This window comes from Mytilus edulis, chromosome 12, assembly GCF_963676685.1.
Source record: "Mytilus edulis chromosome 12, xbMytEdul2.2, whole genome shotgun sequence".
Taxonomy (NCBI): Eukaryota; Metazoa; Mollusca; class Bivalvia; order Mytilida; family Mytilidae; genus Mytilus; species Mytilus edulis.
The window spans coordinates 44,680,927-44,708,456 of record NC_092355.1 but is presented as its reverse complement, the minus strand read 5'-3'; the positions used below and the strand labels follow the sequence as shown (position 1 = coordinate 44,708,456).

Sequence of the window (27,530 nt, the reverse complement as noted above, 5' to 3'; positions counted from 1 at the left end):
AAAATATATATAGGATCCCATATTGTTTGTTTATAATGTATATACTAAAGGGCGTGTTCTCCAGATCCCCTGTTGTCTGATAAACAAACAACTGGGGATCCTGTAGAAGGTTCTATAGTAAATATATAATGTTCAGACAAAAGGGGATCCTGTAGACTGCCTAGGGGATCCTATTGAACGCCCTTTAGTATATAAATGATTAACAAACAACATGGGATCCTATAGAACGTCTTATAGTAGATATATTATGTTGAGAAAACAGGAGATCCTGTAGACCACCCAGGGGATCCAGTAGAACGCCCTTTAGTATATGAATAATAAACAAACAATATAGGGATCCGATAGAACGTCTCATAGTAGATATATAATGTAAAGACAACAGGGGATCCTGTAGACCGCCCATGGTATCCTGTAGAACGCCCTTTAGTATAAACATGAAAAACAATCAAAAGAACGTCCTATAGTACATATATTATGCTGAAAAACAAAGATTCCTGCAGACCGCCAAAGGGATCATATAGAAAGCCCTATAGTATAAACATGAAAAACAATCGACAGGGGGTCTTATATATAGAACGCCATTTATTACATATACATGTATAATGTAAAGACAACAGGGGATCCTGAAGACCGCCCAGGGGATCCTGTAGAACGCCCTTTAGTATATACTTGATTAAAAAACAATAGGGGATCCTATAGAACGTCTTATAGTAGATATATTATGTTGAGAAAACAGGGGATCCCGTAGACCGACCAGGGGATCGTGTAGAACGCCCTATAGTATATACTTGAAAAACAAACAACGGGGGATACTTTAGAACGTCTTGTAGTATATACATAATGTTGAGAAAGCAGGGGATCACACAGACCGACCAAGGGATCTCGTAAAAATTCCTCTATTAGATACTTCAAAAACAAACAATAGAGTATCCTATAGAACGTTCTATACTTTATATATAATGTTCAGACAACAGGGGATCCTGTAGAACGTCCTTTGCTATATACATGATAAACAAACAATATAGGAGATCCTATAGAACGTTCTATAACTATAAATATAAGGTTCAGACAACAGGGGATCACGTAGACCGCCCAGAAGATCCCATAGAACGCCCTAATAGAACATGTAGCTTCATTATAAACAAATAACAGGGGAAACGAAGACCAGCACCAAAATCACCAACCCCTCACACCCTGTAAAGGTAATGTCTCGTTTCTAAGAACGTGTTAGCTACATGTTTTTTTTTTCAATTTGCGTACACCAAAGTACTCTATTAAGCAGATAATAAAAATATTATTAACTCCATAGTATATTCAAAGCCATGGGATCACGTGCATGGGACATTTGCAAGTCTTTACAACATAATTAAGGCACCACTACTGTGTGTCATATATACTAGTATGTGAAATATCATATATATCTTAAAAAGGAATATGTATTTGCTTAATGAGGGCACAATGATATATGCTTCTGTAATGCGAAACATTTTCCTATTTAAGACACCATTTCACGTTAAAAGAACAACATCATTGGTCTTACCGCCTTATCATTTCTTATCACGGAAACAAAATTATATCAATTTCGTTCTTGTCCCTGTCTAGTGTTTTTTTTTTTTTTTTAAATACTGAGCACGCAAAATAAGCGTTTGAATCACGAAGCACGTATAAAATTTACATAAAAATTAAGCAGAACATGTTGAACACCTCGCTGTTTTGCACTACTGAACGTAAAATGATAAAAAAGTAAAAACACGTTGAACGTGAAATAAAAAAAACCCAATCACGTACCACGAAAATAACCCTTCATACCACTCTCCATGAAAGTTAATGATTTTGCATCGTTTTTTTAAGATAGTTTTACATGTTAAGAAAATTCTATTTTTAGCATTAGTTTTTTCCGAATCGTTTAAAAATAGCCTATAAATAGAATATGCATAATTCATGAATCGTGACGTAGGGCGGTCTACGGGATCCCTTCTTCCGCTTACCAAAATGGCTGCGCCCATGAAAACACAATTTTATATTGGATTTTATCTCAAATTTAAAATAACACCATCTTTGACTAATTGTTATCAAACGCCTGACTTAAAAATTAACTAGGAGAGGAAAGTTTAAGTAAATAATTTTATAATTCATCGTCAGTACATTTAGATCTAATAAGTTCAGCCTTTTTTCAACTGAATGTTATTTTTACCGTGTGTTCTTGTACTGTAGTTGTGCTGTTCTATGAGTCACATACATGTTCATCCTGTAATAGTCTAAATGGGCTTGTCCTAAGTCAAGAGCCTTTTAATTAGTGGATGTCATTGTTTGCTGTCTGGCATATTCTTAGACGAATCCATGAGTGACCAATCGCCCCACTGGCAAATCGCCCCACACCACAGGCACTAGACGTTCTGTCAATAGTATAAAAATATTGACAATTATTTTCTTCCAATTGCCAATATTTTATATATATGGACACTATTTTCTTCCAATTTCCAATATTTTTATACTATTGACAGAACGTCTAGTGCCTGTTCCCACACCTAATCGCCCCACTTTTTCACAAACTCGCCCCACTTTCTAAAAAATCGCCCCAATCTTGTTTACCAACTCGCCCCACTAATAAAAAAGTGTAAAATCACATTGCAAATAGGTTGGACAACATGGACAACATGCCCAACTTATGAAAAGGGTTGAAATTTTGCTGAAATAAGGTCTGCCAACTCGCCCCACTCATGACAACTAGATAAACCACGATGAATTTATTGGTGCCAACTTGCCCCACTTTTGAAAAAAGATGCAATCCCGTTGTATAACTATGTCCCTGCCCCACTTCAATACCTATGAAAACCTTAGTGAAGGGCTATAAAATCAAAAATAATGTTAAATTGTTAATTGAAATCCTTAAATTGTATGATTATGATACAATTAACAGGTTTCTTTTCAATTGTTATACAAATATAAACTAAGCTTACAAGTATAAAGTTATTCTCCAATAATGATACGAAAATGTATTTGCAATTATATTTTTTAAAGAACTTTAAACCTCATTTGATTAAAAAAATATTGGTTTAATAAATTTCGTTTTTTTTTGTTTTTTTTTTGTATTCTGTGTAGATTAGTTTTCATTTAAGTGGGGCTAGTTGGTAGAACTGAAAATTATATATTGAAGTAGATTTTAAATAAGTGGGGCGAGTTGACAGGGGAAAAGTTAACGGGATTTAACCCTTTTCACAAGTGAGGCGATTTTTTTTAAAGTGAGGTGAGTTGGTGAAAAAGTGGGGAGTTTTGTTGTGGGGCATTTTGTCCTGCTTCCTTCTTAGACTTTAGTATTTTATTTTGTGTTTTTGAGTTAAAATGTAGTTTATAACTTAAAACTGACAACAGTTTACACACAGTCCTTTCATTGTACAACGTTGTACTGTTTATACTTAAATAAGAAAAACTGTTGTAAGTGTTTAACCCTCTTGCTGCCAAAGGGACGGCGTCAAAAGGGCGATTTTGGCGGGAATGAAGCAAACTGAATAAAATGCTTTAACAGAGATGCAAACAGTTTTTTTTTCCTGTCAGACATTGGGGCCTTCAGGGTACCAAGTTTTGCCAGACCCATCACATTTCTGCCAGACCTATATTTTCACTCAAAATTATCTATTTTTGTAATATTATGAAAAAAAAAACAGCCCCCCCCCCTTTTTTCCATTTTACCATCCCTTTAGTAGATGTAGACTATAAAAAGTATTATCAGTTTCACCTGAAGAATTTTTTTATTTTTCATGAATAAATGTTAGCAGTTAATAAAAATGAAATTATTACTGTTTATAAATAACAATGAAATGTAACTGTTTTCTGTTAAGGGGTTTCCCGAATTTTCCCGCCAAAAAGCACATGGCTTTCAACAATTGTAAACAAAGCATTCAATTTGTGATCATGGATTACAGCTTTAATTAATTGAATTTGGATATAGATATTCAACTTAAGGTACAGTCAGGCAATGTTTTTAATTTTTTTATGGATTAAAACTAATTTGAAAGAAAAGTTTAAAAAATAAAACAATTTTTGACATCAAAACAACAGACGATCTGAAATATATTATGAATATTCAGTGACCTATATATTTTTGGAACTCTGCTAGGGGTCAAAGTTACATCATTTTTCAAGCCAATGGTGTGTATTATCTGTTACAACTAATCAACTGCGTTTGATATAAATATTTCAATAAATTGAGATGTCAAAACTTACCATTTCAAAACAGAAATTTATACTGCAAAAGGTTTATTTTTTTATTTTTTAAGGAGGGATATTTGGAAGTTGTGTCAGGCTATAATATTTATCATTAATACAGTTTGAACTCCCGATTTCTATTATGTAATCGAAGCCTTGCATGTTGTTCTATCTAATCATGCAACATGGTTGTAAAATCACAATTTTATAAACAAAATACTCTGCTGGGACCGACAGGGAAATCAGTTTTGGCTGACCCAAGCAGACTAAAATATTGCCGGCCATCAGGTCCTGCAGAGCAACTAGTTTTGCCGGACCTGCATAAATTCTGCCCCTTAGGTCCGACAGGTCCGACAATTAGTTGCATCTCTGCTTTAAAAGTATACTTAAAAAGGGTGTCAAGAAATGATACAGGATCATAAGCTTGTTAGTACTACATGTATAATACCAACTGATTTAACCTGTTAACTAATTATCTACATGTAGTTCGTCATTTTCATGAAAATGTTGCATTCTTTCGAGAAATTTGTTTTACATTTTTTGTCATACATCTATCAATTAGAATATCTCATATAAATCAAAAATCTTATCCCTGATAAATTATCATAAAAAAGGTAACTGTTATACTTGATTACATTAAATATTGATATTCATTCACAATACTCCATACACGCTTTATTTAAAAGAACTAGATAATTTATTTAGGGCTCAAATACTACGCTTGACATACATCAGTTAGGAATTTTTTTGTAAAAGTACACACATGTTAACCGATGTACTTGTATTGCCATACGATATTTCAATACATTTTAAACCTGTTTCATAATGGAAGCACTGCCTTAAAAATGTTTATTTTCTTTCGAAATGGGGATGTTAAATTAGTAGTAGACACAATGATTTCTATTCCTATCATATATATCATAGATATCCTTTCCCAGTGGCAACCTCTTTTTTCTGGCATTTACCACAGATCTTTTACTTTGTAGGACTCATTGAGCAATAGATTTATTGTATATTGAATTTCAGACGTCCTTAATATTGCATGAAATATTTGCCACTGAATGTTGAGAAGAGAACAATTTATCAATTAACAGATTTAAAGATATTTCGTATATATATGTCAATTACAGTGTGTACTTTATCATAGTAAATGAAAATGAATTATTATTGATTCAGGTTCACTTGTAGACAATAGAAATTCATTTTAGAGAATTTCTTTCCTGGTTTTTACTATGTTTTTTTTTAATTCGTATTCTCTAAAATTTTGACCAATAAGTGTTCAACAAAATTGTAATAAACATGATTAAAAAATAAGCAAAATGAATATGGATAATAATTTTTACATAAAAAATATTTCGCCTACCGAAACAAGAATTGAAATCATGATAATTTTAATCTGACACGTTTGATACTTTACAACAAGAAGTAGTTCATAGAATCATAGAACAGCTGCTCGGAGATTTTATTAATTTTTATGTATTTGTACACGCTTTGTTTTTATTTTCATTTTCATTGAGTGCTGCTGTTTTGCCGTTTATATAATGATATGAGAGATAATTTTTAGTATAAATAAATATTTTACTATTTTATAGGTGGTTAAGAAACATTTATGCATTTCACTTGACAAAGATAAAACAAAGTGGCCTTTAAAGCTAGTATAGCAATTGGTATATTATTTTCACTTTATTTTAAAACAAGAAAGATGCTTGAAAAAAAAATATATTCCAAGGTTAAAAGTTGTATTTTTAAATAATCTTGTATTAAAAACATCGTTTATGACAATCTTAGAACATATTTAACTTCCATAAAATTAGTTATGCATCGTTTTCATAATTACGGCTACATTGATGTGGGAAAAATTATGGACGGCGGGAAAGCGCAGTTCTACAGATAGGCAGAAGTTTTGCAACGTCATAGATAAGAAATGTCAAGATGCTTTTGGCGCGACAAAGCAAGGAAAAAAACTCGGCAGCAAGTGGGTTAAAGAATGAAAATAAACATTATCATGATTGGGTACTAATATGAGGCAAGCATTACCCGTGAAAGGGGACGAAGTCTTTATGAATTTTTTTTTTTGTATCTTCAAAATCTGTTGAAAAAAGAAACAGAAACACCGTAATGTTTCTGATTTTGGTTCTGTTGTAAGGGATTTTACTTGTGACGTTATTTAAGTTATGACGTCATGTTCAATGTAAACAAAGAAACGCGATCATCAGGTAACGTTGATTCATATCAAAGACAAAGAATTATTAAAAATGAAATTGGTATTGTGTTCCTTGAGTTCCTATATTTTACAAGACTACTCAAAGTGTCATGACAACAAGACTGGAAGAAGGAAGTTGATTGCTGCGTTCTGCGCAAATGTGGAAAAAAAAAGTGACAACATGATTTTGAGTTCATTAGTACAACGTACAAAAATGATTTACATTGAAAATTTCGGAATTTTCCCGATTTTTTTTTTTATTGATTTTTTCCACTGTTATCATGGTTATAGGGGACAAAAAAAAGTCCCCTTACTAAAGAGAGCCCGGGTGAAGAAAAAGCCCCCGGGGAGACTCCCCAGAGATGCAACTAATCGTCGGACCTGTCGGACCTAAGGGGCAGAATTTATGCAGGTCCGGCAAAACTAGTTGCTCTGCAGGACCTGATGGCCGGCAATATTTTAGTCTGCTTGGGTCAGCCAAAACTGATTTCCCTGTCGGTCCCAGCAGAGTATTTTGTTTATAAAATTGTGATTTTACAACCATGTTGCATGATTTATAGATAGAACAACATGCAAGGCTTCGATTACATAATAGAAATCGGGAGTTCAAACTGTTTTAATGATAAATATTATAGCCTGACACAACTTCCAAATATCCCTCCTTAAAAAATAAAAAAATAAACCTTTTGCAGTATAAATTTCTGTTTTGAAATGGTAAGTTTTGACATCTCAATTTATTGAAATATTTATATCAAACGCAGTTGATTAGTTGTAACAGAGAATACACACCATTGGCTTGAAAAATGATGTAACTTTGACCCCTAGCAGAGTTCCAAAAATATATAGGTCACTGAATATTCATAATATATTTCAGATCGTCTGTTGTTTTGATGTCAAAAATTGTTTTATTTTTTAAACTTTTCTTTCAAATTAGTTTTAATCCATAAAAAAATTAAAAACATTGCCTGACTGTACCTTAAGTTGAATATCTATATCCAAATTCAATTAATTAAAGCTGTAATCCATGATCACAAATTGAATGCTTTGTTTACAATTGTTGAAAGCCATGTGCTTTTTGGCGGGAAAATTCGGGAAACCCCTTAACAGAAAACAGTTACATTTCATTGTTATTTATAAACAGTAATAATTTCATTTTTATTAACTGCTAACATTTATTCATGAAAAATAAAAAAATTCTTCAGGTGAAACTGATAATACTTTTTATACTCTACATCTACTAAAGGGATGGTAAAATGGAAAAAAGGGGGGGGGGCTGTTTTTTTTCTTCATAATATTACAAAAATAGATAATTTTGAGTGAAAATATAGGTCTGGCAGAAATGTGATGGGTCTGGCAAAACTTGGTACCCTGAAGGCCCCAATGTCTGACAGGAAAAAAAAAACTGTTTGCATCTCTGGGGAGAAGAAAAAATGCCAGGAGAAGATAAAAAGGGCCCTGGGAAAATATATAGATAATGTATTGGCATGACACAACTTTGTGTGGATGAAATAAGTTATGCACATTGATTTTGTTTTTAAATTTAGACAAGTATTTTGCAAATTAAGATTATCATGATTCTAGACATTTGTTATAAAGCACAAAAACAAGTATGAATCTTTAAAATTTAACAATAATATATGAATACTATTTCGAAAGACATATAATAACACTCTTTGCATGAATAATTCACGTTTTTGTCTGTAAGGAACATCTGAAAGTCTTCCAATTCCAGCCCTACACATTGTAGAAAGTACCAAGTATCACAATTGTCGCAGCAGATGCATGCAATTTTACAACTTTTACAGCATACTCCACAAGGCCAGAATATCATATTTACTTTAGCAGTGGGTTTTTCTCTTCTTAGTGACAGGAATGTTGAAACCCTTTTGCTATCTTCCACCATCATTTCAAGTGTGTTTAATAAAATACAAAACTTTGAAAGTGTTCACCATGTAGAATATTAGACCTCGTGCACTGATTTTTTTAACAAATAACGAAATATATGTTTTGATCAATGACAATATCGTTCATGAATCTTTTATATACTATTTTTTATATTTACTTACTAACTTATATATACATTTTTGAAATCTAAAATGTAAAAGTGCAACAATACTATCTTAATACTTTAGATATAGCATCAAGCATATCCCCATTTATATTACATGTATTAACGTGGTTAAGGAAAAAACAAGCAAAGGTTATTTTTTTTTTATTAAAGGAAATAAAATTGAGAATGTAAATGGGGAATGTGCCAAAGAGACAACAACCCAACCACAGAAAAAAACAACAGCAGAAGGTCACCAACAGGTCTTCAATGTAGCGAGAAATTCCCGCACCTGGAGGCATCCTTCAGCTGGCCCCTAAACAAATATATACTAGTTCAGTGATAATGAACGCCATACTAATTTCCAAACTGACACAAGAAACTAAAATTAAAATAATACAAGACTAACAAAGGCCAGAGGCTCCTGACTTGGGACGGGCGCAAAAATGCGGCGGGGTTAAACATGTTTGTGAGATCTCAACCCTCCCCCTATACCTCTAGCCAATGTAGAAAAGTAAACGTAAAGTAAAACATGTATTGTTATAAAAAATGTTTTTTCTTTTTCTTTTCAGAACGCTTTTTAGTAATATAAAATTCTGTTGTAATTGTTGTTTTCATTGCTATCTCATCATGTTCATCAACATAATTTCAAACCCCACATCTCATTGTATCATGTTTATCTAAGTTATCAAGTTCTATGAGGTTTTGCTTTTGTTTGTATGTATTTTTACAGGGAGTAATTTCTTCATTTAATACTGCTAAGTTGTATCGTATTTTGTTTTATTTAGTGTAGAAGACCGCTTTTAATTGATATGTTATGTTTATTCCACAGTTAATAGAATGCATCCTTTAAGAGGTTCTATTTGCTTGAACTGTTTATCAAAGTGGTCACCATGGAGACGAATGTCAACAAGAAACACTACAGAACCTCCATTATCAAAGAAACAGCAGAAAAGAAAAATGAAGGAAGAAACAATTACACAATATGCTGGAGATAACTCTAAGAGAGCAGATAGAGTTTATGCCTGGGGTTGTGCTTCAACAGGGGCAATAGGTAGGTCAAATTATTATCTTTGGAACTATCGACTAGAAAGCTCTCAAAAAGAAACAAAAAGACAAGAAGAGACATCTGAAGGTTAACATACATGTACATACTGTGCATACTGGTATGCTTCTTTAGATCCATAAAGAAAAATTATATATTGAGACCGTTGGTTTTCCGTTTGAATGGTTTTACACTAGTAATTTTTTGGGACCCTTTATAGCTTGCTGTTTGGTGTGAGCCAAGGCTCTGTGTTGAAGGCCGTACCTTGACCTATAATGGTTTACTTTTATAAATTGTTACTTGGATGGCACTCATACCACATCTTCCTATATCTATATACAAATTGTCCTGATTCCAGACTATAAAGATTAATCAGTTATTTCATTATTTTATTGCAATACTGGTTTATGATTTTGTTGAGCTTGTAAGGGGTTTCCTTCAATGTCATGGTCATAAATGAACCTCTTACAAGCCAAAGGAAATTGCCAGCTATATATATCTTATTTGTTTTGATGTCTTTTCCAGGAATTCCATCATATTTAAAGCCTGAGAAAGGACAGCATCCAATATACACAGTAAGACAGCCAGCCAGAGTTAAATTTATGGACAGAGCTAATCTCAAGGTAGGATATAAATAGAAAAAGGTTTCAATATGACATAAAGTTTATTCTAATTCTTTGAATATTCTTAAAATACTTAAATACGTGTTCTGGAAATCAACCATCCAACCGTCTTTGATACTTTGTTGAAATAAGAAGTTAAATCACAATAATACTGAACTCCAAGGAAAATTTAAAACAGAAAGTTCCTAATCAAATTGCAAAATTGAAAGATAAAACACATCAAACGAATAACTGCCATATTCCTGACTTGTTACATGCATTTTCCTGGTTTTATAGGTTTTATGTCATGTTAACGAATGAACTTCTTACAAGCCATGAATGAACCTCTTACAAGCCATGAATGAACCTCTTACAAGCCACGAATGAACCTCTTACAAGCCACGAATGAACCTCTTACAAGCCACGAATGAACCTCTTACAAGTCACGAATGAACCTCTTACAAGCCATGAATGAACCTCTTACAAGCCATGAATGAACCTCTTACAAGCCATGAATGAACCTCTTACAAGCCACGAATGAACCTCTTACAAGCCACGAATGAACCTCTTACAAGTCACGAATGAACCTCTTACAAGCCAGGAATGAACCTCTTACAAGCCATGAATGAACCTCTTACAAGCCATGAATGAACCTCTTACAAGCCATGAATGAACCTCTTACAAGCCATGAATGAACCTCTTACAAGCCATGAATGAACCTCTTACAAGCCATGAATGAACCTCTTACAAGCCACGAATGAACCTCTTACAAGCCACGAATGAACCTCTTACAAGTCACGAATGAACCTCTTACAAGCCAGGAATGAACCTCTTACAAGCCATGAATGAACCTCTTACAAGCCACAAATGAACCTCTTACAAGCCATGAATGAACCTCTTACAAGCCAAAGGAAATGTTGTTGTTGTTCACTAACATACTAATCATGCCAGTACATTGCTTAGAAATGTTTTCTTCTATTAACAGGTCACCAAAGTGGGTTGTGGGTATGGTTTTACTGTTTATGTCACCACAAGTTTCCGTGGTAACAGGTTATATGGCACAGGAATAAATACAGATTCACAAATTGGTTATCATGAGTTTCCAAGAAATACAGGTATTTAAACATAAAAAACATGTAGAAGGTGTAATATGTTAAGCATTTAATGTTGCATTAGGTTTTGGATTGCAAATATGTTGGCCTTGAATATCACTGAGGATACAATAGTTGTTAAAATACCCATCTAGTTGAGTTAAAATTTGTACAGTTAATTTTATTACACACATGTAAATGTCTTTTGAAATATATTGTTTCCATAGTTTAATTGACATTAACATGATTAATGAGTTTTTGAAAACAAAATTTTGATGGATGTTTGAAGCATTCAGTTCAAACATTTTTTAAGTAGCATTAGTATTTTTTTTTCAATTTGCAGAGTGATTTCTATATATTGCAATAACCATTCCTTTCGAACCTCTGTTCATGCTGTTTGTTTCTTTTTTTCCTATTTTTGAAATTATTGAAGTTATGCTCTTATGTTTTTCTATATTCCTATAAATACTTTCAGGTCGAGTGTTAGACTATGTGATAGAACCAACCCTGATAGATCTCCCACTTGATCACAGGGACACAACTAACATAACTCAGGTAGCTTGTGGTAGAGGTCATACACTGATACTCACTGATAAAGAAGGTGGTAAGTACCAGTTCATAGGGAAATACTAACATAACTCAGGTAGCTTGTGGTAGAGGTCATACACTGGTACTCACTGATAAAGACGATGGTAAGTACCAGTTTATAGAGACACAACATTTTGAGGTTGAAGTCATACACTGGTGCTCACTGATAGTGAAGGTGGTAAGTACCAGTTTAAAGAGACACAACAGTTTGTGGTTGAGGCCATACACTGGTACTCACTGACAAGAATGGGAGTAAGCACCAGTTAAAAGAGACACAACAGTTTATGGTTGAGGCCATACACTGGTACTCACTGACAAGAATGGGAGTAAGCACCAGTTAAAAGAGACACAACAGTTTATGGTTGAGGCCATACACTGGTACTCACTGACAAGAATGGGAGTAAGTACCAGTTTACAGAGACACAGCTGATTGTAGTTGAGGTCATACACTGGTACTCACTGATAAGGAAGAGGGTAAGTGCCAGTATAAAGAGACACAACAGTTTATGGTTGAGGCCATACACTGGTACTCATTGTTAAGGAAGGGGTAAGTACCAGTTTACAGAGACACAGCTGATTGTAGTTGAGGTCATACACTGGTACTCACTGATAAGGAAGAGGGTAAGTGCCAGTATAAAGAGACACAACAGTTTGTGGTTGAGGTCATACACTGGTGCTCACTGATAGTGAAGGTGGTAAGTACCAGTTTAAAGAGACACAACAGTTTGTGGTTGAGGCCATACACTGGTACTCACTGACAAGAATGGGAGTAAGCACCAGTTAAAAGAGACACAACAGTTTATGGTTGAGGCCATACACTGGTACTCACTGACAAGAATGGGAGTAAGTACCAGTTTACAGAGACACAGCTGATTGTAGTTGAGGTCATACACTGGTACTCACTGATAAGGAAGAGGGTAAGCACCAGTTAAAAGAGACACAACAGTTTATGGTTGAGGCCATACACTGGTACTCACTGACAAGAATGGGAGTAAGTACCAGTTTACAGAGACACAGCTGATTGTAGTTGAGGTCATACACTGGTACTCACTGATAAGGAAGAGGGTAAGTTCCAGTATAAAGAGACACAACAGTTTGTGGTTGAGGTCATACACTGGTACTCACTGATAAGGAAGGGGTAAGTACCAGTTTAAAGAAACACAACAGTTTGTTGTAGAGGTCATACACTGGTACTCATTGATAAGGAAGGGGGTAAGTACCAGTTTACAGAGACACAGCTGATTGTAGTTGAGGTCATACACTGGTACTCACTGATAAGGAAGAGGGTAAGCACCAGTTAAAAGAGACACAACAGTTTATGGTTGAGGCCATACACTGGTACTCACTGACAAGAATGGGAGTAAGTACCAGTTTACAGAGACACAGCTGATTGTAGTTGAGGTCATACACTGGTACTCACTGATAAGGAAGAGGGTAAGTTCCAGTATAAAGAGACACAACAGTTTATGGTTGAGGCCATACACTGGTACTCATTGTTAAGGAAGGGGTAAGTACCAGTTTAAAGAAACACAACAGTTTGTTGTAGAGGTCATACACTGGTACTCATTGATAAGGAAGGGGGTAAGTACCAGTTTACAGAGACACAGCTGATTGTAGTTGAGGCCATACACTGGTACTCACTGACAAGGATGGGGGTAAGTACCAGTTTAAAGAGACACAACAGTTTGTTGTAGAGGCCATACACTGGTACTCACTAATAAGGAAGGGGGTAAGTACCAGTTTAAAGAGACACAACAGTTTTGTGGTTGAGGCCATACACTGGTACTTATTGTTAAGGAAGTTGCTTAGTACCAGAAATTACATGATCTATATAAAAGCTTTTGCTCAAAGAAAAGAGCTGAGTTATCTAAATCATTATCTGTCAACACTGAGGGTACGAGTTCAAATCCAGCAGGAGGTTCGCTTGACTCCAATCTTAAATGCTACTGCCACAAAATTGCACAATATTCAGTAACAAGTACAATTGCTTTCATTTGTCTGTCTGTCTCCAAGGACGTTTTGTTTTATGGTTAATGTTTTGTTGTTGCCTTCCATGTAAATGTCTTCCAAATAAGATAATGAACTTAGCATTAAAGTGGCCCATTGTTTCTCTTTTAATAAATTTTTTAGTTTCTTTGGAATATTTTGACATTTTAAGGATACAATTTTGAAAAACGGTATATAAAAAGTGATTTTTTTTTCATTATTGGTTCATAAATAATATTTCAGAAATTCCATGTTTTCTACAATTACAATTTTTACTGACCAGTACGAGTATTTTGATCACACCATACACTCTAACTAGATAGATATGTCTTTGTTATTTGAACAGTATTTACATTGGGGAACAATGCCTATGGACAGTGTGGGAGACCTATAGTGGAAGGGGAGGTATATGGACAGAATCCTAGAGTAAATAAAATGAAAGACATTCCTGACAACATTGCTAAGGTAAAATTAAATGCATACATGTAACAAATCTTATTTGCAGGATATATTTATACATTTCAATTAAGATGAAGGCTTAGTTTGTCAAATTTAAATTTAAATTTTTTAAGAAAGATAATAAGCATTTTGTTAGCATCACAACCTTAATATGATAATTAAAATCCTTTCTGTCATCAGAAAACCAGAAAATAGAAATAAGAAGACAGCTTCTTCTAGCTTGTCTAGACTACTTATGTTATATTTAAGCATAGCATGGGTTTTGCCTTGAGATAGAAAATATTGCACTTTATAGTAATACATACTATTCGTATATTACAATTAAATTTAAGGTTTATACTTAGTAAGTTCTACTAACAGAAATGTTCTTTCAATATTTCCTTAATACATAATCCTAAATACATGAAATATGATTTATAAATTTACAGATAGTTTGTGGCCACGATCATAGTTTTTTGTTGACAACAGATGGAGAAGTGTATAGCTGTGGATTAGGTTGTGATGGACAAACAGGTATATCATTATTCAGTCCAGATTTTCAAAATAAAATGTTGTAATTAAGGTAGATGAGTAGTATAACTCCTTCTCAGATTGTAAAATGAAATAAAAGTACACACTCAATCTAGTTCTTTGCTGTAATCTGCAAATTTTGAAACTGAATAATTATTTTAGTGTATAACTATTGTTTATGAATACCAAATACTTGTTAAAGTTCAACTTAGCCATATAAGGGGAGATAACTAATATACTAAAAAAAATATGACCTTTTCTGTTCACTTGTAGCAGGATTATTAGTTTGGTGACACCATTTCTTATTTTCATTTCGCTAAAGCATGTTATAAAACCTATCATCTGTTTTTTTTCTTCAGAATTCTGTATATCAAAGATTTCTTTCTATTTACAAAATCTGTTTTTTCATAAATAATCTATGCACAACTTTTTGCTTCAAATATAGCACAGTACCCTATACTTTTTATTACATTCTTGAAAAATAAGCATGGCAATACCTACATTTTGGAAAGGTAAAAGAAAACCCTAACTGAGGAAATATGTAGCGATGATCAACCCTAAAAGAGGGGCGTAAAGGGAGGTATCTGCATGGAAGAACGCGAAATAAAATTGCCATTTCACGATGAACAAACAATTAAAAATGTCTTGCACGTTGATCTTTTTACCTATTTCACGAAACACGGAGAATAACGAACCTTGTTCACGGCTGCACGTGAAATAAAAATGGCAAAACACGTTGCACGAAAATAACCCTTTGCCACCCTCTAGACAGGCATTTTAGTATTCTAAACTTTTGGAAATGACAAGGTACATGTATTATGGTGCTTAGTTTTACATCAATTTTGAGTTGATATTAAATATCTAATATATTGAACATTAATCCTTAAAATTGATCATTTGGGGGTATGTCTTCCAATAACATGGAATAGAACAATTCATTCATTATGGAAATATTTACAATGTTGGTTCTATAAAGTCAAGGTACCTTTTAATTCTGATGATTTTTCAAATTGTTAATTTATATCACAGTAATGGACTTAGTTTGTCAAAATATAGAAATTTTTTGGTTCTGCTCAAACAGCTTTTAGACATTACTTTTGAATATTTAATTATCAGCTTTGATGCTCTGAGACTTAGAGACTATAGTGATAGAAATTAAAGGGTTGGTGTATCATGCACTGCTGGCTCAGTTTTTTTTTTATGTTTATATAAATTTAGATTCCTTTTCTCTCCAGGTCTGGGTCATTACAGAACAACTTCGCAACCAACCAAGATAATAGGAGGGATAGATGGAGTTAAGATTACTCAAATAGCATCAACTGGGGATTGTGTGTTAGCATTGTCTGAGGATGGGGATGTGTTTGCATGGGGGAATTCAGAATACAACCAGTTGTCAATAGTTACAGATCAGACACAGATTAATACACCTAAGTATTTACCACTGAAGCATTGTGGGAAAATTATAAAAGCAGCTTCTGCTGGATCTAAATGTGCAATAGTCAATAGTAAGTACGCTATTATGGATAACTTAAAAATAAAAAAAAGGTTTCAGAAAATTCAATGAAATTCCATCAGATTTCTATTCTAATAACTTCATTATATATTTTGTTTGTAACTTTGAAGCAACTGTCAATACTTAGAACAGCAAAAACAGTTTTGCAGATGTATTGATTGTTTTCATTTCATGTACATCACACTTTCTTTCTCAAGGTAAAAAATAAAACATTATTACTTTTGTGTAAAACTTTGCGCAATATTTTACCAAATCCCTTAATTTTGTCATTTAACTATTTACCAAATAATGAAGTATTTGATTAATATTGTTAAACTGTAAAGACATTAAAAGAAAAAGAAAGACATTATTGTTAGGTCGTTTATCAAATATCAATTCAAACATCATAACGGACCAGTAAATGCAATAAAAAATTAAGTGAGTGTCCCTATGAAAATTGTATATTGAAATTAAACAATTTTGTAGGATCATAATTGTTTTACATTTATGAAATAAAGCCAGTAAAATTAAAGTTAATTTATAAATCAGATATGAAATGTTTGTTTATTTTCAGCTAAAGGAGAACTACTGTTAACAAACTTATTTTTGCTATCAATTTATTTCAGGACTTTCTTGAGGAGAAACATATCGAAATGTTAAGTGGTTCTCCCTTATATAAATACATCAAGAATATAAGAAAACCTTGAAAATAGGTGGCTACAAAATTGTCTAAAAAGGGATACATACGAAATGAAGTATCCCTGAAAATAAGTTGGTTTACAGTATTTGTATGGTGTCATAGTATTCTTTTTAAAGATAAATAAATGTTTGTTTACTTTCAGCTAAAGGAGAACTTTTTGTATGGGGATATGGTATACTTGGTAAAGGTCCAAAAGTTAGAATCGGCTGCAGAACCAGAAATGATTCCTCCCCCATTGTTTGGTTGTAACGAGTTAGAACCAGATGTATCAATTATAGATGTTGTATGTGGCCTTCATCACTTTGTGGCACTCACAAGTAGGTTATGTTAACTGATGTTATGTTATGTATACATGTACTATGGAATCATTTGTTTAAGTGGGAACAAAGTTTGGGATTTAGGAAAACTTGCCTTGTCATGGATATTTGAAAACTTGTTTTTGACACAATCTGCTTACTTGATTTGAGGTGTTCACAATTTTTTGTCTCAACATTTACAGGCTTTAAATTGAATTATGTATCAACAAGCAGTGATTGCAGAAAGGTGATTTTTGAATATTGCTTTTCAAAAGTTTTTCAACAAGTCTAAAGTTTTGAATTAATGGAGGTTGTGTTTTGTGCAATATGTTTGGTTAATTCTGTCAATCAATTATGTATAAGATGTAGAAAGTCTTATAACAACAACACTTTAGGGGCTGCTGCAAAAATTTATTGATCAACACTACATTTTATGTTTTTTATCATAACAACCCTGCATACCCGAGGTATCCACTTTAGGTAATCTATCATACTACTGATTCACCAGGCGTTGGTTCTCTTTCGTTTGTAATTGAATTATGTATAAGGTAAAACTTTTGATTTCTATCAATGACATCTAGGAAATTTTTCTTTTTATCTATCTAGCAAATATGGTTATCTATCAACTCCATTTTTGGCTCCACCAGCGTTTGGGGTTCTTGGTAAAAGACTCAGTTGAATTCGGAAGAAAACAGAGCATTTAACTAAAAAAAATGCCTATATTATAGCTTGTGTCTGTATCATGAGTGTTCTATCACTTACCAGAAAAAGAAAGTCATTTGTTAATTCTTTAGAAAGTCAAAAAAGCAATTGTAAGAGTTTACTTCAATTTTGATAAATATTTTAGGTAGTGGAAACATAAAACTATTAACAACTGTACATGAACTCTGAATTAAAGGATTACAATAATAAGAGCAGTTAACAAACATCTTTATACATGATTCATCAGTATTCATTCAATAATAAGCAATAGTTTAAATGAAATGCAAACACAATGTACATGGTCTTACTTATTTAAATGTAGTTTAACTTATTGAAATTTCAGATAATGGCTCTGTATATACATGGGGCAAAGACAAACACGGATGTTTAGGTCTTGGCATTCAGAGAGATCAGTATTTTCCTTTGAAGGTGGGTACGAAAAACTTTGTCACTTAATTTTTCAAAGAGACTCCTTTTAATGCATGGCTGATATTGAATAGAGAGAACAAATTCTATTTGGGCCAGCTGTCTACAATTATATTCTCATGTAAAGTAATGATTTGATGAATGGATGGTTTTGACAAGTGAGAGAATCAGGTTATTCCACACTTTTTTTCATGCAGTCTGGAATTGTTATTATATATTCTCTTAAGTAAAACATTTCTGGGTGTTCAAATAATGAATAAATTATTTCTTTACCAGAAAATAAGAGATACATTTTTATGGCGGAAGGGGGATTAAGTTTTACTCTAGTCCATCTGTATGTCTATACGTCTGTCCCAAAGTTTGTTTCCATTCTCTAACTTCAGTTTGACCCAACCAAATGTTATAAAACTTATACACAATGCTTATTACTACATAATACAGATCAATATTGAAATTTGTGGGTGTCTCTTTTACTGTTCTTGAGTTATGCTTCTTTATGAACCTAAAAATTGCTGTTTTATTTTATTTTCTCTTACTAAGTTAGCATAAACCAAATCTTATAAGACTTATAGACAATATTTATTACCACAAAGCTCAGATCAAGTAAAAATTTTAGTAGCATCACTTTTACAGTTCTTCAGTAATGTCACTTTATAGCTTTATAGGGTATGCAAGTGGTGGCATCATCAGTGTCCAATGGACACATTCCACATTTATTTATGGTTGTATTGTAACCTTGTGCGAAGAAAATTTGCCTGGCTTGGATGCTGGAGGACAATTTGTTTTGTCAGTAACGTATTAATGCTGAAATAATTGATTTTTGCCTCATTCATTAGATATCATCGAAAAGAATCAATTTATTTTGCAGGTATCCATACCAGCAGAGACTCATAGTATACAATGTGGAGTGGACCATACTGTTGTGTTATGTAAATCATTTTGCTGAGGTTTATCACAATACAGCAAATTATTCAATGAGTTGTTTTATGTAGTAACTACATGCTTCTATTGACTATGATACAAAGGTTTTACCATATAGTGTGGAATGAACTATTCAGTTTGGTCCTCATAAATCAGTTTGGATTGCTGGATGACTGGATGGCTGCATTAATTAAAAAGTTATGGACATGATGAAGAAAAGAATTCTGGTGCAGTTTAGAACTATTTGTCAAACATGTAATATAACATGGATTCATCATATGACAGTCATGAATCATAGAAATTGTCAGATAACATTTTATACTGCCAAAGATATCTGTGATAAAATTTTAAAGTGATTTTTGTTTATGGCTTTTTTTCATCTAGGTGAAATGAAAATGATAATTTGTAGGAACAGATTACATGAGCTATATTGGCAAAACTTTTGGAATATTAGGCCTTAAATGCTCCATATCTTCGTACTTTATTTTTCTTTTTAACTTTAAGCATTAAGTTATACATTTGTACCCTTGTCCATTCGTACGTACATCCCAAAATTGGTTCCTATTCTCTAATTTGCCTCAATGAAATGTTATGAAACTTATACACAATGTTAATTACCAAAAAAACACAGATCAAGTTTGAATTTTGGTTGTGTCACTTTAAAGGTTGTAGTTATGCCCCTTTTTAAATGGAAAAATTGCAAAACTTTTAGTTTACGTTCTCCAACTTAAGTTTGCCGTAACCAAATGATATGAAACTCATACACAATGCTTATAACCACAAAATACAATCATGTTTGAATATTGTTAGGTTCACTTTAACCTTTCTAGAGTTATTATAAATGACAAAATTTTAGTTTCTGTTCCCTTACTTGAGTTCGCCTCAACCAAATGTTATGAAACTTATACACAATGCTTATTACCACAAAATACAGATCGACTTAAAATTTTGGTGGGGTAACTTCAACCATTCCTGAGTTATACTCTTGTCCTTTTATAAAGATAAATGGAAAAATTTGCAAAATTTTTAGTTTCCTTCTCTTACTTAAGTTGCCTCAACCAAATGTTATAAAACCTATACACAATGCTTATTACCACAGAACAAAGATCAAGTTGAATTTTGGTGGCGTCACTTTAACCATTATCGATTTATGCCTCTTTATAAATTGAAAAATTGCAAATTTTTAGTGTCCGTTCTGTAACTTAAGTTTACCACAACCAAACATTATGAAACCTATACCCAATACTTAATTGTCACAAAACTCATTTCAATTACAAATTTGGGTAGCGTCACTTTTATAATTATTGAGTTATGTCCCTTTATGATGTGTTATGCAAGCAGGTCATCATCTGTGTCCATGGGGACATATTTTCCATTTATTTATTTAAGTGCCCCTTATGAGTCTTTTGTCGAAAAACCTGTTTGGCTTACAAAACTATTACACTGGTATCTATGATTCCAAATTTGACATTGTATTATCTAATAGCAGTGAGCTCTTCTTGGCATGAAATTGAGAATGGGCAGGTTGGTGCATTAAGGCTGTTCAGTGCCCAATAGTAGAATATAGGCCATTTTCTCTATCTTTATACTTTTTGCCCATTATTCTCTATTCGTTTTATTTAAGCAACTTTTTATTCTCTATTATTTATTGTTTTGGTCCATTTTTTTCAATTTATTATGTTTTGCCAATTACAATATAGCTAAAGGTATGATACCAACAGCCAGGTCTGAGATCTAAGTTATCAATAACTTTATAAATGTTTGAGTACCAGAATCAACTTTATTAATTTTCAGTAGTTATTTACTAATATGTCATCTTCTCCAGCCAAGGGTTAGGATCCAGTCCCCTCTTCTCCATAGAACTTGATTGTAACCCTTGACTAGCAAAGATAATATAATGTAGACATCTTGACTGTCCCTCTGGTATCTTTCGTCCTTCTTTTAAAGGGGATCAGTTGCCTCAGGGCAAAGGAATTTCTGTTGAGCATGAAGAGGTGTTATATACTTTTATCTGAATAAGGTAACTGCAGAAATTGATATCAAGTATACTTTTCTTTAGCAAAAAAAAGTACAAGTGCCTTCAAAGGATTACGTTTATTTAAAGTCTCTTTTCAAGCTCATATATGCCAGTGCATGAGAGAGATAGAAAATGAAATCCTGTACACAAGTGTTTATATTGTTACAGTTCTTTATTAATAGTGATCTTAGATCTGTTCTACCCAATTATACCTCCACCAGTCTCAAAGCCATTTCTGAAAAATAAGTAATTAATGCATAGACAAGTCAGTGAAATGAAGTACAGGAAATCGAAATGTCTCAAATTTTTTACAAAAAAAAAACCGAAGAGAATTTATTGAATAAAAGAAGTACACACAAAAATCATAAACATAATGGGACAAATTTAAAACTTTTACTTTTGAAAACAATACATGGAGAACTGAAATTATGAATAAAAATGTCTATAGATGTTCCAATCAAGAATTTTAATCAAACAGTATAATTCTGATTGTTGTACATGATAGAAATCTGTTTTATTTATCTGGCAGATGTGTTTGTCCTTTTGCCGTTTACAAGTTGCCTTGGTGTTGTCGTTTTCTTCTTCAATTTATGATATTTATTGTCCCCTTGGTGTTGTCTTTTGGACTCTTTTTCTGACATTTTTTCAACCTAACTTCGGTAAATTTATATAAAGGCATGTCGAACTTTTTCAAGTAATTAATGTTTGTCGGTACACTCCTCCAGCGAAATATATGGCTCTGTACTAAGCGTTACACAAAGTGAAGATATCTATCTATCAGAATAACTTAGTTTATAGTTCAACTTATATTCAAAATTGATTGCAATTGCTTAGATCTGTGTTGCAAACTTACTGTATAATTTTCAATAAGATGGTTACTATACAGACTTCATACAGAAACCTCATAGGTAGAGTTAAATGAAGTTATGAGTGTTCTCTAACTTTTACTTTTTAGCTATGAAGACGATGTTTTCTCACTAAATAATTCAAATGTTGATGACTATGTTGAACGTGTCTATCCCATCGAACTTGCGATACAGTTTAAGCTGCCTCATATCTTGACTAACTTCTAGAAATTAACAATATTGTGTTTTGACTAAGATTTCTCGGATTGCTAAATAAACTCACAGTGAAGCTTTTGTGTTCTTCCAACTGTTTTAGACAAACGAAAGGAAAAGAATGAAGTGATATCATTTACTAGGCCTCTCATCGAAATTGTCATCACATCTCCCTTTATTCATATACATATGTACATGAAAAAGTTAGCAATGTACGGACTCCGTTGTGGAAACGTTTCTGTTATATTTGTTTACTTACGATGACTTGCATATGAAGTTCTGTTGAACTTGACATTGATAATCATTCCACAGAACGCCAAACGTGTATCGTATTTCTAGACAATGTTCCTGTGTTCCTGCATTGTCTGGTTGTCCTGGTGCCCATCTCCTAAAGTTTTGTGAAGAACCAGTTTTATTTTATTGCAAATTTGTTCACCGTTTTGACAAAATAACATTGTTTAATGAAAGTAAAAAATTGACGGCCCAAATCAAAACTTTTGGACTCAAGGAAATAAAAAAAAACTTGACCTGCTGTCGATTGTTGATTCGCAGATGTCTTTTACTATATGTGACGGTTGGGTTAAACTCTCAGTGACCTATATGACCGTTTGTATTTATTTCAAAATACAAGATAAATGTACCACATTTCCATGCTTGTTCCTAAATTCAGATTTCAAATTTTCGATACGAATAATGTGAATTACACCAAACGCTGAAATATTAATTGAAAGACATCCTATACACAAGATAAACATGCTGCTTTTGAAAAATACACTTCCTAGCTTTGTGCTCAAAAGAAACGTATTCGTGTTATCCTTTCAGAAGAGTCGACAAAGAACAGATTCACATTTAAAGATATCATAAAATCACATACGTATATCCTGTGATAAGACGACTTTCGCCTTCCTCTGACATTCATCGCCATTCTCCTTCAGTCAAAATGTCACTACCATCTAACCAGTAATTTTCTGGTGTACCGGCCGACACTTTGAAAAAAACAAAAACACATATGTGGATGTCACATAAAAAAGGAACGTTTGGTAACGACGAGTCCGTCAGAAAATTACATAGTTTAATAACCTGAAATAGTTATTTACAGTATTTGATCTTTGTAAAGACATTAAACCCATCGCCTCTTAGATAGACGAGTCTCGAAAGCATGCAAGTAGTAATGCATTTGTATATCTCATATAAATTTCATATATTTTCTGAAATAAGTAATCAGTTGACGCTCTTTGACATTAAACACCCACCGGTCAATCAATTTGAAAAATATCTTTTTTAATTATACACCATTTTGAAGAAATAAAAAACCAAACCGTACAGGTTATTTCACCAACACTGTACATGATATAGATCTCTATAGCTAATTAAACAATAACAATAATATAACCAGAAAGAGTACAGAATAACTTGTTCCTGCTTTTGATTGTGATGAATTTACTGTACCAGTCTAGAACCTTTGAATTAATTAAACTTGTTCCCAATAAACAGCGAAAAACAAACTGTAAATCTCAGACAATTTTTAAAGTAATAATGTACGCCAAATGTAAAAATAACAATTACATACCATTTCCGTGTACCTTTCGTAATTCACTCTCTATATATGTTTCCTCCTCTTTGCTTTCTATAGTTGCCAAATCACCACCAGCAACATTGCAATATGTCTGTAAATATAAATCCTTCATAAGCACTTATACATTTTAAACAACATAAGTATTACTAACTGTTGTGTTGTGTTTTATTTGATAATATTATATTCCACCCTTTTCTACATAAGAAAATGCCTGTTCTAAGTCAGAAATATGACAGTTGTTTTCTATTCGTTTAATGTGTTTGACCTTTTGTTTTTGCCATTTGATTAGGGACTTTCCGTATTGAATTTTCCTCGGAGTTCTGTATTTTTGTGATTTTACCTTTGATGTGTTTTTTATATACACAAATGAAAATAATCTAAATAATATTTCTCAACTGGCACATCACCAATTATGCACAAAAGAAAAAAAGAAACAGGCAAAGAAACTTAATTTTGGGGGCATCCAATAAAATAATTAACTAAGTAATCATGACATATTGGATATAAATATTTACCAGTTATTTTACAAATTGTATGCGAATTCAGTGAATATTCTATATGAGCCATAACATTGAAAGAAATCTGCGTAACACATACTGTAAAACGCATACCCAACTATATCAGTCATATTCAGGACCGATAACTCTGTCGATAGATATTATAGGGTATACAATATTGTTGAAATCAGAGCAATCGTATTATATGTCTCTGTTGAAATGTAATCAATAAACTATTTTTTACATATGTTAAACTTTATATCGATTCATTGAATGCCTGGATTCAGCTTAAAATATTGTATAAAAAAATCTATTAAATTATATGCAATGAAATCTCGTTGAATTTCCTATAAAATAAAAAACAATCCATTTGAATTAAAATTTGAATCATAATATTTCTTTAAAATAATTATGGAAAAATAAAAATATTTGAATATCTTTTAAACAAAAACTATTTTTTAAAGACATTTTCATAATAATCATATTTTCTTAAAGTTTATTATGATAGATACTTCTTCGGGAAATTAAGAGAAAGTTTATTTGTACATTTATGAAAACTTATGTATATCCCAAAATTTAAACTCTGGTTATACATGTTTACACAGGATGTTTAATGTCACCTGGTTGCTTTTGGTTTGCACGTCTACCTGACAATATATTGTTATGTAACATTACAACCCAAGTCAGAGTTCAACTGTTCTGTGAAGGGATGAAATTTTAAAGGTATAGAATATTTATCTATATTAATTGTTGGGCATTGGGGTTTTTTTTCTCATGTGATGAAAACATTTTTTGTTCTAAAAGGGATGTATAAAATAATATTTCCAAAGAAAGATAAAATATACAGAAAAACACCTTTGAAAAAAGAAGAGAAAAATTTTATTATAATTTTATTGTAAACTATTTTCTGGTACAACAGTATATCCTGGATATCTGTCAAATAAATGTTCCCGTGTCACACTTAAAATACTTTGTTTGTTTATCAAGAAATTTTGAAATCAGTCATATCGAAATATCACCAAAGAAAATCACAGAAACATCAGAGAGTCTGCATGCAAATATTAATATAATCTAGGAAAGTCTTACTATACAAATCCTTGATTTGTTGCAACATTTCCATATTATGGGATATACATCATCCGCCATTTTGAAAAAATCCTGAAAAATTCTCTTTTTTAAATCGACATTTGACCGACTTTGACTTGAAATTCAACTGTTTTAAGTTGTATTCTTCGCCAGATATATGTTTAAACATACTTAATCGATTTGCAAAGTTTGTTTTTAATGTACGGAATTTCTTTATTTGTTGTACAAGTAGACATGGGTATCGGTAATTTAGCATGGAAGCAACAGAGAAATTACTAGAAAAGTGCATGTTTTTACAAGTCTAAATTGACTGACTTTAATCAAAAATTAAACTGTTAGGACCAACATTGTTTGATAGAAATATGTTCGAATATCAAGGATTGATTTGCAAAACTTAGAAAAACGGGTCAGGTTTATGAGAAAATTAAACTTTATTGAAGCATCTATGCATTTTATATGGGAAAATATAATACAAAATGGCGGCTAGAATACGTCACAAAAGTCACGTGATGTCTAACTTAGTTGGATATGGAAATATTTTTGCAAGTGGAACGATACCGAGATTATTTATCGTTGCAAATTTTTCAACCTCTGATCGTCTCATATAGGAATATATAAAGATCTTAAGATAATCGCAAAAAAAAGTCTCGCGAAATCAGACAGAAAGAGGTAGGCGCGAAGGAATATATACGCGAAAATAAGTTAATTCATGGAATATTGCAATTTACCTTTGCTTCAAACCAAGACCCCCTAACCTTACTAAATATTCTGTAACAGTAATCTCCGTGTAACTTAAATGTGTATGGACAATCCGCTTGGCATAATGATACTAGAAAAAGAAAATAAAAGATAATACAACACTACTTCATTACGGTTTTGAATATTAAGCTGTATACACGAACAAATTAACATAATATATCTTTAGCATCACCGAAGAGACATTTATTGTCAAAATGTCCAACTGGTGCAGAAAAAAAATAATGTTGATACACATAATGCATACTTAACAGTTTTACGGCTTAATATGAAATATGTTCAATCGGTTAGCGATAAAACCAGGTTTTCTGCATAAGAAAATAGCTGTACCAAGTCAGAAATATGTCAGTTGTTATCCATTCGTATAATGTGTTTGAGCCCTTGATTAGGACTTTCCGTTTTGAAGTTTCCTCGGAGTTCAGTATTCTTGTAATATTACTTCTATTTTTTAACAGCTGACCTAACAAATTTAAATGCCATATCTTTAAATGGACGACTATGAACGTCTTGTATCATGATTATGTAATGTAATTTTCAAAAATGTTATTAGAACGAACTTATTTTATACACGGAGAACAAATTCTTATTTACACCCAACTTGTGCATTTATGCATATAATTTTCAATGATAAAGCATAGTTTTGATCAAAATAGACTGTTTAGAATTAATTTATGAAAAACGATGCCCCACATTAGTTCTAAGGTAACAATCAACACGTCAAATAAATATGGTAATTCAATTAATTTATAATTAGTTAAATGATGATCAATTCGTTTCAATATAAAAACTTACCACTTAAGGTCAAAAGCACTAATAACGATATAGAGTACGTCGCCATAGACATTCTGACAGGAAACAAGTCGAGATTATTTCAAGATATGATGTAGGTCAGTTCTTATCAGGTAAATGTATGTGCCATTATGGCCATTTGTATAAATACATTTTCAGATTGATTTCATTTGTGTAACGCCAAACGGTAAACATTCCCCATCAAATAAATCCATAAAGTAGTATTTGTAAAGTTGCTATAAGGCCGGAAATGACATACTCAGGTTAACTTAAACTGATGATCCTGGTAATGGGAAAATCAGACTATTTTGAACCATGAAGCCTGGTAGTTACAAATACAAATACCATACTATCTTGAATGAATAAGTTTGATAATGAAAGACTAATCCTATCTTGAATGAATAAGTTTGATAATGAAAGACTTATCCTATCTTGAATGAATAAGTTTGATAATGAAAGACTAATCCTATCTTGAAT

At 32.5% G+C, this 27,530-nt stretch overlaps 1 protein-coding gene and 1 pseudogene across 1 annotated transcript; one reads left to right on the top strand and one right to left on the bottom strand.

The window, feature by feature from the left end:
• Positions 1–1,989: 1,989 nt before the first annotated feature.
• Positions 1,990–19,314, top strand: LOC139498559 (RCC1-like G exchanging factor-like protein). Its single transcript, XM_071286996.1, is given in 12 exon segments — positions 1,990–2,115; positions 9,289–9,510; positions 10,027–10,124; positions 11,089–11,218; positions 11,670–11,798; positions 14,115–14,233; positions 14,656–14,740; positions 15,973–16,242; positions 17,072–17,121; positions 17,123–17,246; positions 18,271–18,356; positions 19,222–19,314. Coding segments are annotated over 11 exon segments (1,383 nt in total). The 5' UTR covers positions 1,990–2,115; positions 9,289–9,296; the 3' UTR covers positions 19,300–19,314.
• A 2,147-nt stretch (positions 19,315–21,461) lies between these two features.
• Positions 21,462–27,108, bottom strand: LOC139498558 (perlucin-like; annotated as a pseudogene).
• Positions 27,109–27,530: the final 422 nt, after the last annotated feature.